Source organism: Cydia splendana, chromosome 24 (genome assembly GCF_910591565.1).
Source record: "Cydia splendana chromosome 24, ilCydSple1.2, whole genome shotgun sequence".
In the NCBI taxonomy this organism is placed as follows: Eukaryota; Metazoa; Arthropoda; class Insecta; order Lepidoptera; family Tortricidae; genus Cydia; species Cydia splendana.
Genome location: NC_085983.1, coordinates 4,912,909 through 4,927,242, shown reverse-complemented (window position 1 = coordinate 4,927,242; position 14,334 = coordinate 4,912,909). Strand labels below are relative to the sequence as shown.

At 40.3% G+C, this 14,334-nt stretch overlaps 1 protein-coding gene across 1 annotated transcript in view; it reads right to left on the bottom strand.

Moving 5' to 3' along the window:
* LOC134802461 (uncharacterized) overlaps positions 1 to 14,334 on the bottom strand; it is a 78,124-nt gene that overhangs the window by 26,105 nt on the left and 37,685 nt on the right. The window contains exons 2-3 of the mRNA XM_063775140.1: positions 6,511 to 6,639; positions 5,416 to 5,622 (exon numbers count right to left, since the gene is read on the bottom strand). Coding sequence (XP_063631210.1) covers positions 5,416 to 5,622; positions 6,511 to 6,639 — 336 coding nt within the window. The remainder of the gene's footprint in view (positions 1 to 5,415; positions 5,623 to 6,510; positions 6,640 to 14,334) is intronic.

Genomic DNA, 14,334 nt, shown 5'->3' with positions numbered 1-14,334 from the left:
ATGAACATACATAAAAAAAAAAAAACATAGCCACAACCGAATACAGAACCTCCTCCTTCTATGAAATGGAAGTCGGTTAAAAATAGGTATTTCATAGATAAACAATGAAAATGCAAAAAAGTACTGGTTTTAATCTTGAATTAAATTCACGGCGAAACATTAATTTCGACTTTGACCACCTGTCGTGAAAAAAAAAATACTAGAAAATCTCCCTTTTTAAGGATATCATTGTGTTGATAAAGGTTCAAAGAAAATAAAATACTGCAGGTTGAAGTTTAATCAATTTATTAAAGTAATTTTATTTTACAATAGGTGCTCGAATTGTTTTTCCCCGGCTCGTATGCACGCTTGGCACCGTCTTCTAAAAGTTAATTTTCTTAAATAACTTTTGGATATATGTTTCGTGCTGCCTCGAACATGCCGCCGTAGTTCCTCTTGCGACGTTATTGGCTTGGAGTAAAATCTATCTTTTAAGTATCCCCAATAAAGAAAATCTAATGTTTTTAGGTCCGGGGAACGTTAGGCCATGCCACTGGTCGGCCGATCCATCTTTTTGGAGCTGGAACCACAGCAAGATGGCTGCCCAGAACACTACGCTCGCGATGTCCGCGACCACCTCACACAGAAATTCCCAGATGGAATAGCCGATTGGGACCAGTGGCATGGCCGCCGCGTTCCCCGGAGTTTAGATTTTTTTCATTGGGGATTCTTTAAATGCTTAAAAGATAAAGTTTACTCCAAGCCAATAAGGTCCCAAGAGGAACTACGGCGGCGTAAGTATGTTCGAGGCAGCACGAAACATATCCAAAATTAATTTAAGGAAATTAACTTGACATTTTACAAGACGGTGCCAAGCGTGCATACGAGCCGGGGAAAAACAATTCGAGCATTTATTGTAAAATAAAATTATTTTAATAAATTGATTAAACTTCAACCTGCAGTATTTTATTTTCTTTGAACCTTTATCAACACAATGATATCCTTAAAAAGGGAGATAACAATTTTCCATCTCTTTCTTCTAGGCATTCGGCAAATACTGAATAGGCGTTTTTTTACTTCTGTATCCAGAATGAGATATCTTAACATAAATCGTTATTTTTACTAAGTAGCAACGGATTGCTGATTTCCTAGTTTTAACTTATTTTTTATGAGGCTTGCGAAAGATGATAATTATTCCTATTTTATTACAGGAAGGCACATGTGTCATACCATTTTTGAATCTGCATAATATGCTCAACAGCTTGACGTTATTTGCTCATTACTTTCCTAGTATTTTTTTTTTCACGACAGGTGGTCAAAGTCGAAATTAATGTTTCGCCGTGAATTTAATTCAAGATTAAACCAGTACTTTTTGGCATTTTACATTGTTTATCGATAAAGTACCTATTCTGTTATCTTAAATAACTATTCATGATGCCGTACACATAAAAAAAAAATAACTTCGAGACCTTTCCGAGTGCACACTGGCACTAACAATGTTAAAAACGGTCAAAATACATGAAAAACCTTAATTTGGCAATAACTCGAAAACCGTGCCACTTTTACTGGGGTCACGTTAAGTTGGTTTAGGTCCTCTTGGCCTGGTCTACCTCTAGTGTCACTGTGACGTGTCACTTATGGGACAACCTGTACATATATAGCTGAAATCCGCTGCTCTATCATGTAAATTGTAAGGAACCCGCGAGGTGTTTTTGTACAGCGCGCACATGTGTGTGTGTGTGTGACTCACACATGAACTGCAGTATTCCGACGACCTCCGACCGCAGATTCCTCTTCTGCTCTATAAGGTAAGAAACCCGCGAGGTGTTTTGTACAGCCAGCACATGTGTGTGTGTGTGTGTGTGTGTGTGTGTGTGTGTGTGTGTGTGTGTGTGTGTGTGTGTGTGTGTGTATGTGTGTGACTCATACATGAACTGCAGGATTCCGACGACCTCCGACCGCAGATTCCTCTCCTGCTCTATAAGGTAAGAAACCCGCGAGGTCATCCTTCCTTCGAGGCTCTGAAATCGTTCTCGCCTGGATTCCCAGTCACTCGGGCATCCCAGGAAATGAAATAGCGGACCATACCGCTAAAGAGGCTGTATCATGCGGGGACAAAATTATGCTTTTGACCTGCTCTCTCTTCCAAAAAACATTTTGTATAATTCCTGGAACGCCCGGTGGCACGTTTCGAGTAGGACCAAAGCTAAAAAAATATGTTGTTGCAGCCGGACATAGGGCAAAAACCCTGGTTTCACAAGGTTTTCTTGAGCAAAAGGGCGACCTCAACCATTATCCGCATGAGATTGAATCACTGCCTTTCCTTAGTTCGCCTATCTAAAATGCATTATCGGGACACATCCTTATGTGAATGTGGCCTTGACGATGGAACCCTGAACCATCTGTTCCTGAATTGCCCCTTCTTGATCATTCACACCTGTACTCTGGTCTTATCTTTCAAAACATCCCACTTCCGACGCATATGCCCTCACTTTTAACTCCTAACCCCTCCATATTTCGGCTCCTCTCAAATTTTATCAAAATTATTAATCTAAAATTGTGACAGTTCCCCGCTCCCTAATCTGATCAATCCGTTTGTTTAATTCTCAACCCCGTATTACAATGTTTTAAATATATCTTATTGACACGATGCTGGCAACTGCCTTCGTGGCGATTGTGTGTGTGTGTGTGTGTGTGTGTGTGTGTGTGTGTGTGTGTGTGTGAGTGTGACTCACACATGAACTGCAGCATTCCGACGACCTCCGACCGCAGATCCCGCTCCTGCTCTATAATGTAAGGAACCCGCGAGGTGTTTTTGTACAGCGAGCACATGTGTGTGTGTGTGTGTGTGACTCACACATGAACTGCAGCATTCCGACGACCTCCGACCACAGATTCCTCTCCTGCTCTATAATATAAGGAACCCGCGAGGTGTTTTTGTACAGCGCGCACATATGTGTGTGTGTGTGTGTGTCTGTGACTCACGGGTTCCCCTCATCTGGCATAATATTGTTTGTAAATACACTTCGCATAACATGTATCGCAGAAACAATTTTAGTCGAATGATAATTTTGCATAATTATTACTTGGCATTACTATTACTACGCATACAATACATTTTGCAGCATATTATTTAGCAGAAGATTACTTTCGCCAATTTTAGTTTAGCATAATTTTATGTACTTACCATAATCATCCTGCAGCATACTCTTATTATGGCATAGTGATATTTTATGCTATTAGCAGAAAAATGGGTTAAGTAAGAACCGCGACCCCAACAAAATTGAACCTGTGCCAGAAAAGAAGTTTATATTAGATTGGAACTGCGGCCTCCTATAAAAACGAACGGCTGCCGGAAAAGTAGGTTAGGTTAGGTTAGAACTACGACCCACTACAAAAACGAACAGCTGCCAGAAAAGTAGGTTAGGTTAGGTTAGAACTGCGACCAGTGGGCGCAGCACGGTTCCATTTTTATCGTCTATCACTATGCGCGTCCCTTTCGCACTTACATACTTGTTAGAACGTGACAGGCATCGTGACAAGGGATAAAAACGCGACCGTGCTACGCCGCCTGAAATAATATAGGTTATATTATAGAGCATAACATTAAGATAGGTACCTATCATTAGATTATGAAATTTATTTCATAATATTTTTACCCAACGGACTTTATAGATACTGATTATTTTACCGTATAAACACACTTTAAAAACTAGAAAACAGCAATTCCATCATAACTCTATCCGTCTGTATGTTACCTCTTCACGCTTAAACCGCTAAAGTGATTTACGAGTAGATGGAATTTGGTATGCAGATAGTTTGAGACCCGTGGAAGAACAAAAGGCAGTTTTATTAAATCTTTAACACCATTCCTCGTAGACGAAGACTCAACTTGATAACTTTATGCCACCTAAATATTATGCAATACATTTATCTGCGAAAACAATATTCGTTTAAAAGACTGTTATGAACATCAACAGTATGCCAAAACATGGTTCTGGATTTTAAAACTCTGCGAAATGATTGTATGCTAAATGATATATGCGAAAGGTAATTCTGCCACACGACATTTCTGCCAAGTAACATTATGCAATACAAAAATATGTCAAAAAACTTTCTGCAACACATTAGTAAACCGTGACTCACACATGAACTGCAGCATTCCGACGACCTCTGACCGCAGATCCCGCTCTCGCTCTATAATGTAAGGAACCCGCGAGGTGATTTTGTACAACCAGCACGTGTGTGTGTGTGTGTGTGTGTGTGTGTGTGTGTGTGTGTGTGTGTGTGTGTGTGTGTGTGTGTGTGTGTGTGTGTGTGACTCACACATGAACTGCAGCATTCCGACGACCTCTGACCGCAGATTTCTCTTCTGCTCTATAATGTAAGGAACCCGCGAGGTGTTTTTGTACAGCGCGCACATGTGTGTGTGTGTGTGTGTGTGTGTGTGTGTGTGACTCACACATGAACTGCAGCATTCCGACGACCTCTGACCGCAGATTTCTCTTCTGCTCTATAATGTAAGAAACCCGCGAGGTATTTTTGTACAGCGCGCACATGTGTGTATGTATGTGTGTGACTCACACATGAACTGCAGCATTCCGACGACCTCCGACCGCAGATCCCGCTCCTGCTCTATAATGTAAGGAACCCGCGAGGTGTTTATGTACAGCGCGCACATGTGTGTGTGTGTTTGTGTGTGTGTGTGTGTGTGTGTGTGTGTGTGTGTGTGCGAGCGTGCGTGCGTGCGTGCGTGCGTGCGTGCGTGCGTGCGTGCGTGCGTGCGTGCTTGCGTTCGTGCGTTCGTGCGTGCGTGCTTGCGTGCGTGCGTGCGTGCTTGCGTGCGTGCGTGCTTGCGTGCGTGCGTTCGTGCGTGCGTGCGTGCGTGCGTTCGTGCGTGCGTGCGTGCGTGCTTGCGTGCGTGCATGCGTGCGTGCGTGTGTGCGTGCGAGTGTGCGTGCGTGCTTGCGTGCGTCTGACTCACACATGAACTGCAGCATTCCGACGACCTCCGACCGCAGATCCCGCTCCTGCTCTATAATGTAAGGAACCCGCGAGGTGTTTATGTACAGCGCGCACATGTGTGTGTGTGTGTGTGTGTGTGTGTGTGTGTGTGTGTGTGTGTGTGTGTGTGTGTGTGTGTGTGTGTGTGTGTGTGTGTGTGTGTGTGTGTGTGTGTGTGTGCGTGCGTGCGTGCGTGCGTGCGTGCGTGCGTGCTTGCGTGCGTGCGTTCGTGCGTGCGTGCGTGCTTGCGTACGTGCGTGCGTGCTTGCGTGCGTGCGTTCGTGCGTGCGTTCGTGCGTGCGTGCGTGCGTGCTTGCGTGCGTGCGTTCGTGCGTGCCTGCGTGCGTGCTTGCGTGCGTGCCTGCGTGCGTGCATGCGTGCGTGCGTGTGTGCGTGCGAGTGTGCGTGCGTGCTTGCGTGCGTCTGACTCACACATAAACTGCAGCATTCCGACGACCTCCGACCGCAGATCCCGCTCCTTCTCTATAATGTAAGGAACCTGCGAGGTATTTCTGTACAGCGAGCACATGTGGTCTAACTTGTTCTCCATAGCGGTGTGTAGGCGCCCGGCGCCAAAGTCAAAACTGTTGTAGTAGAAGCGCTCAATGCGGCGGACCTCGGGCATTTTCATATCCATATCTGGAAGCGAGACCTAAATTTAATGAATGAAATTTTTATTTCAGGCAACTAGTGGCCAATACAAAAAATACCTTAAAACTAGCATACATATTATTAAAATATATTTTAAAACTAAACCAGGCGTGGCTCACTCCGCGATTTCGTCGCTTTGCTACAGGTATATAGCTAAAAGTACATCCGTTCCACACCAATTCTGGTGGTGGTCGCGTGTGGCGCTGTCGCCACCTAGCGGCCATATCTGTCCTGATCGTAACAGACACGTTTTGTTAGAGAGTGAGTCTTCTGTACCTAGTTTTATTATTTATTCTGTGACTAAACACTACAAATTATGGTTGCGATCCATTACGCAACCCCGCAGTGATTGGGAGCCGGCCGCGGAACCGCCGGAACTTGACACCCATTGGCCAAAACTCCTCCTTGGTTTAATGTGAGGACCTACGTACGTTTTGCGAAGCCCTTTGAATAGAATAGAATAAAGACTTCCACTGCTGAACATAGGCCTCCCCTTTGGACCTCCATTCGTACCGGTTGGAAGCGACCCGCATCCAGCGTCCTCCGGCGACCTTAACAAGGTCGTCTGTCCATCTTGTGGGTGGACGTCCTACGCTGCGCTTGCTAGTCCGTGGTCTCCACTCGAGCACTTTTCGACCCCATCGGCCATCTTCTCTGCGCGCAATGTGGCCTGCCCATTGCCACTTCAGCTTGCTAATCCGGTGGGCTATATCGGTGACTTTAGTTCCTCTACGGATCTCCTCGTTTCTGATTCGATCACGCAGAGAAACTCCGAGCATAGCCCTCTCCATAGCCGTAGTAGTCATAAGTAGGTACACAGTTATACAATACATACACAGAAATAAAAAAAGAATGAGGGTATGAATGAGAGTTGACCTTTGACAAAATCCACGGTCATGTGGATGATTGCGCTGATCTCCTTGCGCATCCAGTCTTTACTCTGAGGCTTCAACCGCAGCCCGGGCTTGTTGGGTGCTCTGGGGGCAGTCAGCGGCGCCCCACACACTGTAGGTACACATTCAATGAGCGTTACTTTTATTTTTTGCCATTTTTATATACTTTAACCTTTTTTGCTACTTTTGTGTTATTTCTACTCAGAATCACGAGCTCTTTCGAGCCTAATGGGATAAATAGGAAAAAAACTGGGACATTTCAGTTTTTTTCCTATTGTGTTACCATTTCCCCACATTAGACCGCGGGCCGGGAGCAAATATCGTCAGTCATCGCCTCCCGCTTGATACTTTGTCAGATGATAGTTTAGATGCTATCATGAATTAAAAAAATAGTCAGCCGGTTGTATCGCGGTGGAAAGACCGTCAGTTTATCATGTCCGCAAATCCATAAGGCTTTTATTGAAATGCCTGATGAAATCCTACATGCAAAGTTTCATGATTGAGTTATTACTATAATAAAAAGGTACGGCGCTTACTATTTACATGTTTATGCAAGTAGCTAACGATGTTTCCACCGCTATACAACCGGCTGACGGTTTTTTTTATTTATAATAATATCTAAACTATCTTCTGAGAAAGTATCAAACGGGAGGCGATGACAAAATTTATTTTATTTTTTTACATGTTTCGGTGGCCAAGAAAGGTACGCTCGGCTAGTATGGCGGAATGGAAATAATTAGTAATAGCTGAAATTTTCGGTGTATGGGACAGATAATAAATCTAGTGATTACGTCGACACATAATCCAAATAAATATATTACATTTAGGTATTTAAAAAAAATGTAAAAATATAAAAAATCACAGAAAGTTTGTAAAAAATATTAATAACATTTTTTAAATTTATACTCATAGAGAAATATTTGCTTTATGACATTAAGCATGAATCACACAAAAAATAATTCTGTATCCTACATTTAAAGTAAGTAACCTACGGTTATTATTAAATTCAGTATATTTCTGTCCTCAAAAATGGTAATAGGCTATTTTTTCTCTCATTATTTCCAAATTACAATAAGTACAAGCGTTGCAATTTAATCGTACACTAAATAATACCGTATGGTAGGTTTTATGGGGTTGTGCATTAATTGCCTGGTTAAAAATGGTAATAGATCAATATCATATGGGATTTTTATTATGAGTTCTCTTTCGTCGAATACTGTTAAAATCGGCTTGAAATATGATTCGTAACACAAAAAATCATCAAAAACGTTATCGTTGCTTTAAAGTTGCCGCGCACGAGCCAGCGAGCTAACGCGATTGGTCGTTGCATGGAGCGGGGCGACGGAACGATGAAACTTCCATCGCCCCGAGCGCGAATATTTAAAAAAGTATTTAGTATATTTACTATTTACTCGGTCAAAACATATGTACCAGTGAACGTAAAAAATATGGGAGACTAGATTCGAACTAATTATCAGCTTTAATCTGGGCAAGAGTGCTGTAAATAAGAAAGTTAATTTTACGTAATTGCAGGCTTTCCGTCTTTGCGTGCGCGTTAAATTTAATACAATAATAGGCCAATTATATAGGGCTATTATACTGACACACACCCAATTTGATAGCAGAAAAAGACGCGAAATTAAAATTTTCTTAGGGAAATCAAATCTTCGCGCCTATAAGTTTAAACCATTTAGAATTTCAATAGCGGTCATTTAAGTACCACCCCTCACCACTAAAATGTAATTATCAAAAACGACAGTTGCTAATGTTCCCCAAAGTAAGCATTTCTAGTTATTGCTGCAATACAGTGGTACCGGGCATCTTGCGACGCAAGGCCGACCAGGAATCGCAAACCTTAAAATATTTGCACTAATTAATTGAGTTAGGATTTTGTTAGTACTCTTTAATTGAATAGCAAAAAATATAAGTTATGTATTAGAAATACCGTTTTTATTCGATTTTTAATTAAGTAATTATTGTTAAATTTATTTTTACCGTGTGGTGTCGGTTAAAATTTCACTAGTAACATCATTTGGCGACTAGGGCAATAAAAGTCGACACCATAACCAACAAATTAACAAACAACAATAACCAACAAATTAACAAACAACAAAAATTTGCAGTAATATTCCAAAACTCGACTGAACGCAAGCGCACCGAACCGTGTCGCTCCCCTGACGCGACTCAGTGTCATAAAACGTAAGGCCGTGGTATTAACGACAGCGGATAGCTGAGCGGCGAGCGGTGACTGCAGGCGGCAATAAGGTGTTCAGTTAATGTTTTTATAATTTGAAATGACTTCGTTTCCATGTAGAAATAACCAAACAGACTTTAGAAGCATTTAATATTTTATTTGTGGCCGTATAAATTATGTTTTATTGGTAAATTAACTACAATTATTCATATTTGTGGATAAAACAATATACATACTATAATTAATACTAAATTAACATTAAATAAATACATTATTTATGACATAAAAATACATTGCGCGTATTTAACTACTTAGCACTGTTTAATTACGATACTTGCAAGCAAGTAGTAAAGTATATGGCTCCATCCTATCCTGTACCACGATATAGAAGCGATAACATTTTTGCGACAGTTTTGTATAGATAATGGATTTGTCGCTAGAAAATTACGATATCGAGATAAAAGTCAGGTCTCTGAGCGCTATTGAAACGTTAAATGCTTTTTACTTATACATGTTTTAAATTTGCCGCGCTTTTTCTAGTCAAGCTGAATGTGTTTCACTATAGAATAGTAATCGAATTGGTTCAGATTTAACGTTTAATGCATATAAATAACATAATTTTGGACTAAGTACATTATACATACCTACATGACATCAGGCTATGGTTTGGCGCACCGTGACCCTGAACGGCGCGGTAATGTGTTACGGCTGTTAAGTGAAGTCCAGACGGGATGATCAAATCGACCGATTTGATCAGAAATGAAATTGGGGTCAATCTCCAAATTAAGCAACAATTAAACAACTGTACCCATATTTGGAACCTCAGAATAATATACCCGGCCGGATACCGGATAGTAACTTTGCTTGATTTCAGAGTAAACAAATTGGATTTAAGAAACAGTCACGGTCCTATTGTACATTACTCGTTTATTATTTCAAAACAATTTAAACATCCACTCACTTGCACGCGTAGGTGCACCTACTCATTTCTAACATAGAAATGAGTCCGCGCCAACGTTCACCACGAAACAGGTTAAAACCTGCACAATGCGCACCTAAAAACCGAAATGTAGGTATTGTTAAATTTAGTTTGTAGTTAATTAGTTTTTTGGTGTATAGGCCAAGAAAGGTACGCTCGGCTAGTATGGCGGAATGGAAATAATTAGTAATAGCTGAAATTTTCGGTGTATGGGACAGATAATAAATCTAGTGATTACGTCGACACATAATCCAAATAAATATATTACATTTAGGTATTTAAAAAAAAATGTAAAAATATAAAAAATCACAGAAAGTTTGTAAAAAATATTAATAACATTTTTTAAATTTATACTCATAGAGAAATATTTGCTTTATGACATTAAGCATGAATCACACAAAAAATAATTCTGTATCCTACATTTAAAGTAAGTAACCTACGGTTATTATTAAATTCAGTATATTTCCGTCCTCAAAAATGGTAATAGGCTATTTTTTCTCTCATTATTTCCAAATTACAATAAGTACAAGCGTTGCAATTTAATCGTACACTAAATAATACCGTATGGGAGGTTTTATGGGGTTGTGCATTAATTGCCTGGTTAAAAATGGTAATAGATCAATATCATATGGGATTTTTATTATGAATTCTCCTTCATCGAATACTGTAAAAATCGGCTTGAAATATGATTCGTAACACAAAAAACCATCAAAAACGTTATCGTTGCTTTAAAGTTGCCGCGCACGAGCCAGCGAGCTAACGCGATTGGTCGTTGCATGGAGCGGGGCGACGGAACGATGAAACTTCCATCGCCCCGAGCGCGAATATTTAAAAAAGTATTTAGTATATTTACTATTTACTCGGTCAAAACATATGTACCAGCGAACGTAAAAAATATGGGAGACTAGATTCGAACTAATTATCAGCTTTAATCTGGGCAAGAGTGCTGTAAATAAGAAAGTAAATTTGACGTAATTGCAGTCTTTCCGTCTTTGCGTGCGCGTTAAATTTAATACAATAATAGGCCAATTATATAGGGCTATTATACTGACACACACCCAATTTGATAGCAGAAAAAGACGCGAAATTAAAATTTTCTTAGGGAAATCAAATCTTCGCGCCTATAAGTTTAAACTTTAGGTTTCAATAGCGGTCATTTAAGTACCACCCCTCACCACTAAAATGTAATTATCAAAAACGACAGTTGCTAATGTTCCCCAAAGTAAGCATTTCTAGTTAATGCTGCAATACAGTGGTACCGGGCACCTTGCGACGCAAGGCCGAGCAGGAATCGCAAACCTTAAAATATTTGCACTAATTAATTGAGATAGGATTTTGTTAGTACTCTTTAATTGAATAGCAAAAAATATAAGTTATGCATTAGAAATACCGTTTTTATTCGATTTTTAATTAAGTAATTATTGTTAAACTTATTTTTACCGTGTGGTGTCGGTTAAAATTTCACTAGTAACATCATTTGGCGACTAGGGCAATAAAAGTCGACACCACAACCAACAAATTAACAAACAACAATAACCAACAAATTAACAAACAACAAAAATTTGCAGTAATATTCCAAAACTCGACTGAACGCAAGCGCACCGAACCGTGTCGCTCCCCTGACGCGACTCAGTGTCATAAAACGTAAGGCCGTGGTATTAACGACAGCGGATAGCTGAGCGGCGAGCGGTGACTGCAGGCGGCAATAAGGTGTTCAGTTAATGTTTTTATAATTTGAAATGACTTCGTTTCCATGTAGAAATAACCAAACAGACTTTAGAAGCATTTAATATTTCATTTGTGGCCGTATAAATTATGTTTTATTGGTAAATTAACTACAATTATTCATATTTGTGGATAAAACAATATACATACTATAATTAATACTAAATTAACATTAAATAAATACATTATTTATGACATAAAAATACATTGCGCGTATTTAACTACTTAGCACTGTTTAATTACGATACTTGCAAGCAAGTAGTAAAGTATATGGCTCCATCCTATCCTGTACCACGATATACAAGCGATAACATTTTTGCGACAGTTTTTCGACAGTTCAAATTACGATATCGAGATAAAAGTCAGGTCTCTGAGCGCTATTGAAACCTAACGCTATACATGTTTTAAATTTGCCGCGCTTTTTCTAGTCAAGCTGAATGTGTTTCACTATAGAATAGTAATCGAATTGGTTCAGATTTAACGTTTAATGCATATAAATAACATAATTAGTAAATACATTATACATACCTACATGACATCAGGCTATGGTTTGGCGCACCGTGACCCTGAACGGCGCGGTAATGTGTTACGGCTGTTAAGTGAAGTCCAGACGGGATGATCAAATCGACCGATTTGATCAGAAATGAAATTGGGGTCAATCTCCAAATTAAGCAACAATTAAACAACTGTACCGATATTTGGAACCTCAGAATAATATACCCGGCCGGATACCGGATAGTAACTTTGCTTGATTTCAGAGTAAACAAATTGGATTTAAGAAACAGTCACGGTCATATTGTACATTACTCGTTTATTATTTCAAAACAATTTAAACATCCACTCACTTGCACGCGTAGGTACCTACTCATTTCGAACATAGAAATGAGTCCGCGCCAATGTTCACCACGAAACAGGTTAAAACCTGCACAATGCGCACCTAAAAACCGAAATGTAGGTATTGTTAAATTTAGTTTGTAGTTAATTAGTTTTTTGGTGTAAGTGTATGAACCAAGGTCTGAAATAAATGATTTTTTATTTTTTTTATTGTTCCGCCGGCCGAAGATTCGGCGGTCGGATACCGAATATTTGGCCGACGGTCGGGCCGAATATCCGGTATCCGACCAAACAACTATCCATTGCATTTCTAATTGAGAGTGGCAACACTATCGTAGGTTGTATTGCCCTTTTCTAGCATATACGTCCCTCGCTCCTACACTCCCACCACACAGGCAGGTTGCTTTGTCAGTTATACAAGGCAAATTTTCAAGTCATTGGCATGCTGTTTTTCCATCTGGAAGGTCGTGAAGCTAAACTGCTGGTGAGTTTTTGAATTTGTACCTCAGTTTAGCTGACTATATTGAAATAGTTATTTATTTAACAAGGGGGCAAAGTTGTTGTTTAACCGCTCGTGCTAATATTGATACTTGAGCAAGTAAAACATTCGAAACATGGAATCTTGAGCGTTGCGAGGGTTTCAAAGCAAGAGGGTTAAACAAAATTTGCCCCAAGTGAAACACAAAATGTTTCACCACACCAACCCGAAGCAAATATTAAATGTAAAAATATCATACAAAATCAAATACAAATGAATTTTATTAAATATTTATGATTTAAAAGTCAATTCTACCAGCAAACATAAGAAAACAACTCAAAATTTGCATTTGATTCCTTTGCCTCACTTGTGAATAAAATGAAACTTTGCTCTCAGTCTTTGAAGTGCAAAGTAAGCCTTTCCGAGCTGGTGTGAAATAAATAATTAAATTTTTCACGCCACTGTTCGGAAATGTGGCAATAGATGGTCTAAAACCAAGCTGGAAAGTAGGCAATAGCTGTAGCACTTGAACCACCACTACTACACTCGCGTGCAAAAGTATTGCATCACTTTGCATTTTTTCGTCCGCACCCAATATCTTTGTAATTCTATACCCGATTCTGAAAATTTTGGTATCAACTGAAAGCTTATAATGTAACGCATTAGAAAAATGGTAAATTCAATGAAATTTCGAATCTGAAGACTATAAAAAATCATAAAACTGAAAGTAGTCGCATAATGCTCCAAAAATAAATCCGGAAACTTGAGAATAAAAGTCATTTTTTTAATACAATATCGTTTATTATTATTAAATTAATACTTGGTATTGCCATCTACAGGCCTCCTTTCACAAACCAAGTGGTTTTTCATAGACGTAATTAATTTTCTAATGTGATCATGAGGAATAGCGTCCCACTCCTCCAGCAAGGCTCCCTTCAACTCCTCAACATTGACCAGGGCAGGATTCCGCTTTCGAACCCTCCTTTTTAGGTAGTCCCACACGTGTTCAATGGGGTTAAGGTCCGGGCTCATCGCTGGCCAGTCCATTGTGTCGATGCCCACTTCGAGAAGGTAGGCTGCGGTGGCCCTAGCGGTATGACACGGGACATTATCCTGCATTAGGATGAACCCCTCATCAAAAATACCGGCATAAGGAACAACATGTTCCTCTAGGATATCAGTGATGTACTTGGCAGCGGTCAATCCACTGTCACGGCCCCCGCCAGGCACGAAAACCAGTTCTGTCCGCCCGTCGTAGGAAATGCCGCCCCAGAACATTACGGATCCACCGCCATAGGCGACCCTTTCGGAGAAGAAACATTGAGCGAACTGTTCTTCTGGCCTTCTGTAGACTCTTCCTTTTCGGTCACATCCATTCAAACACATTCTGCACTCTTTCAAGAAGAGAACTGGGGTTCATTGCTCAATGGTCCAGTCCTTGTGATTTTCAGTAAACTCTCTTTAGGCTGTACGGTGTCGCGCCAGCAATCTGGGCACCGCTGCGGGCCTCCTGGGTGTCAAGTTCGCTTTCTTAAGTCTTCTTCTTATTGTCTACTCACTGGCAGCCACTCCTCGTACCTCACGCAGACGCTGCTGG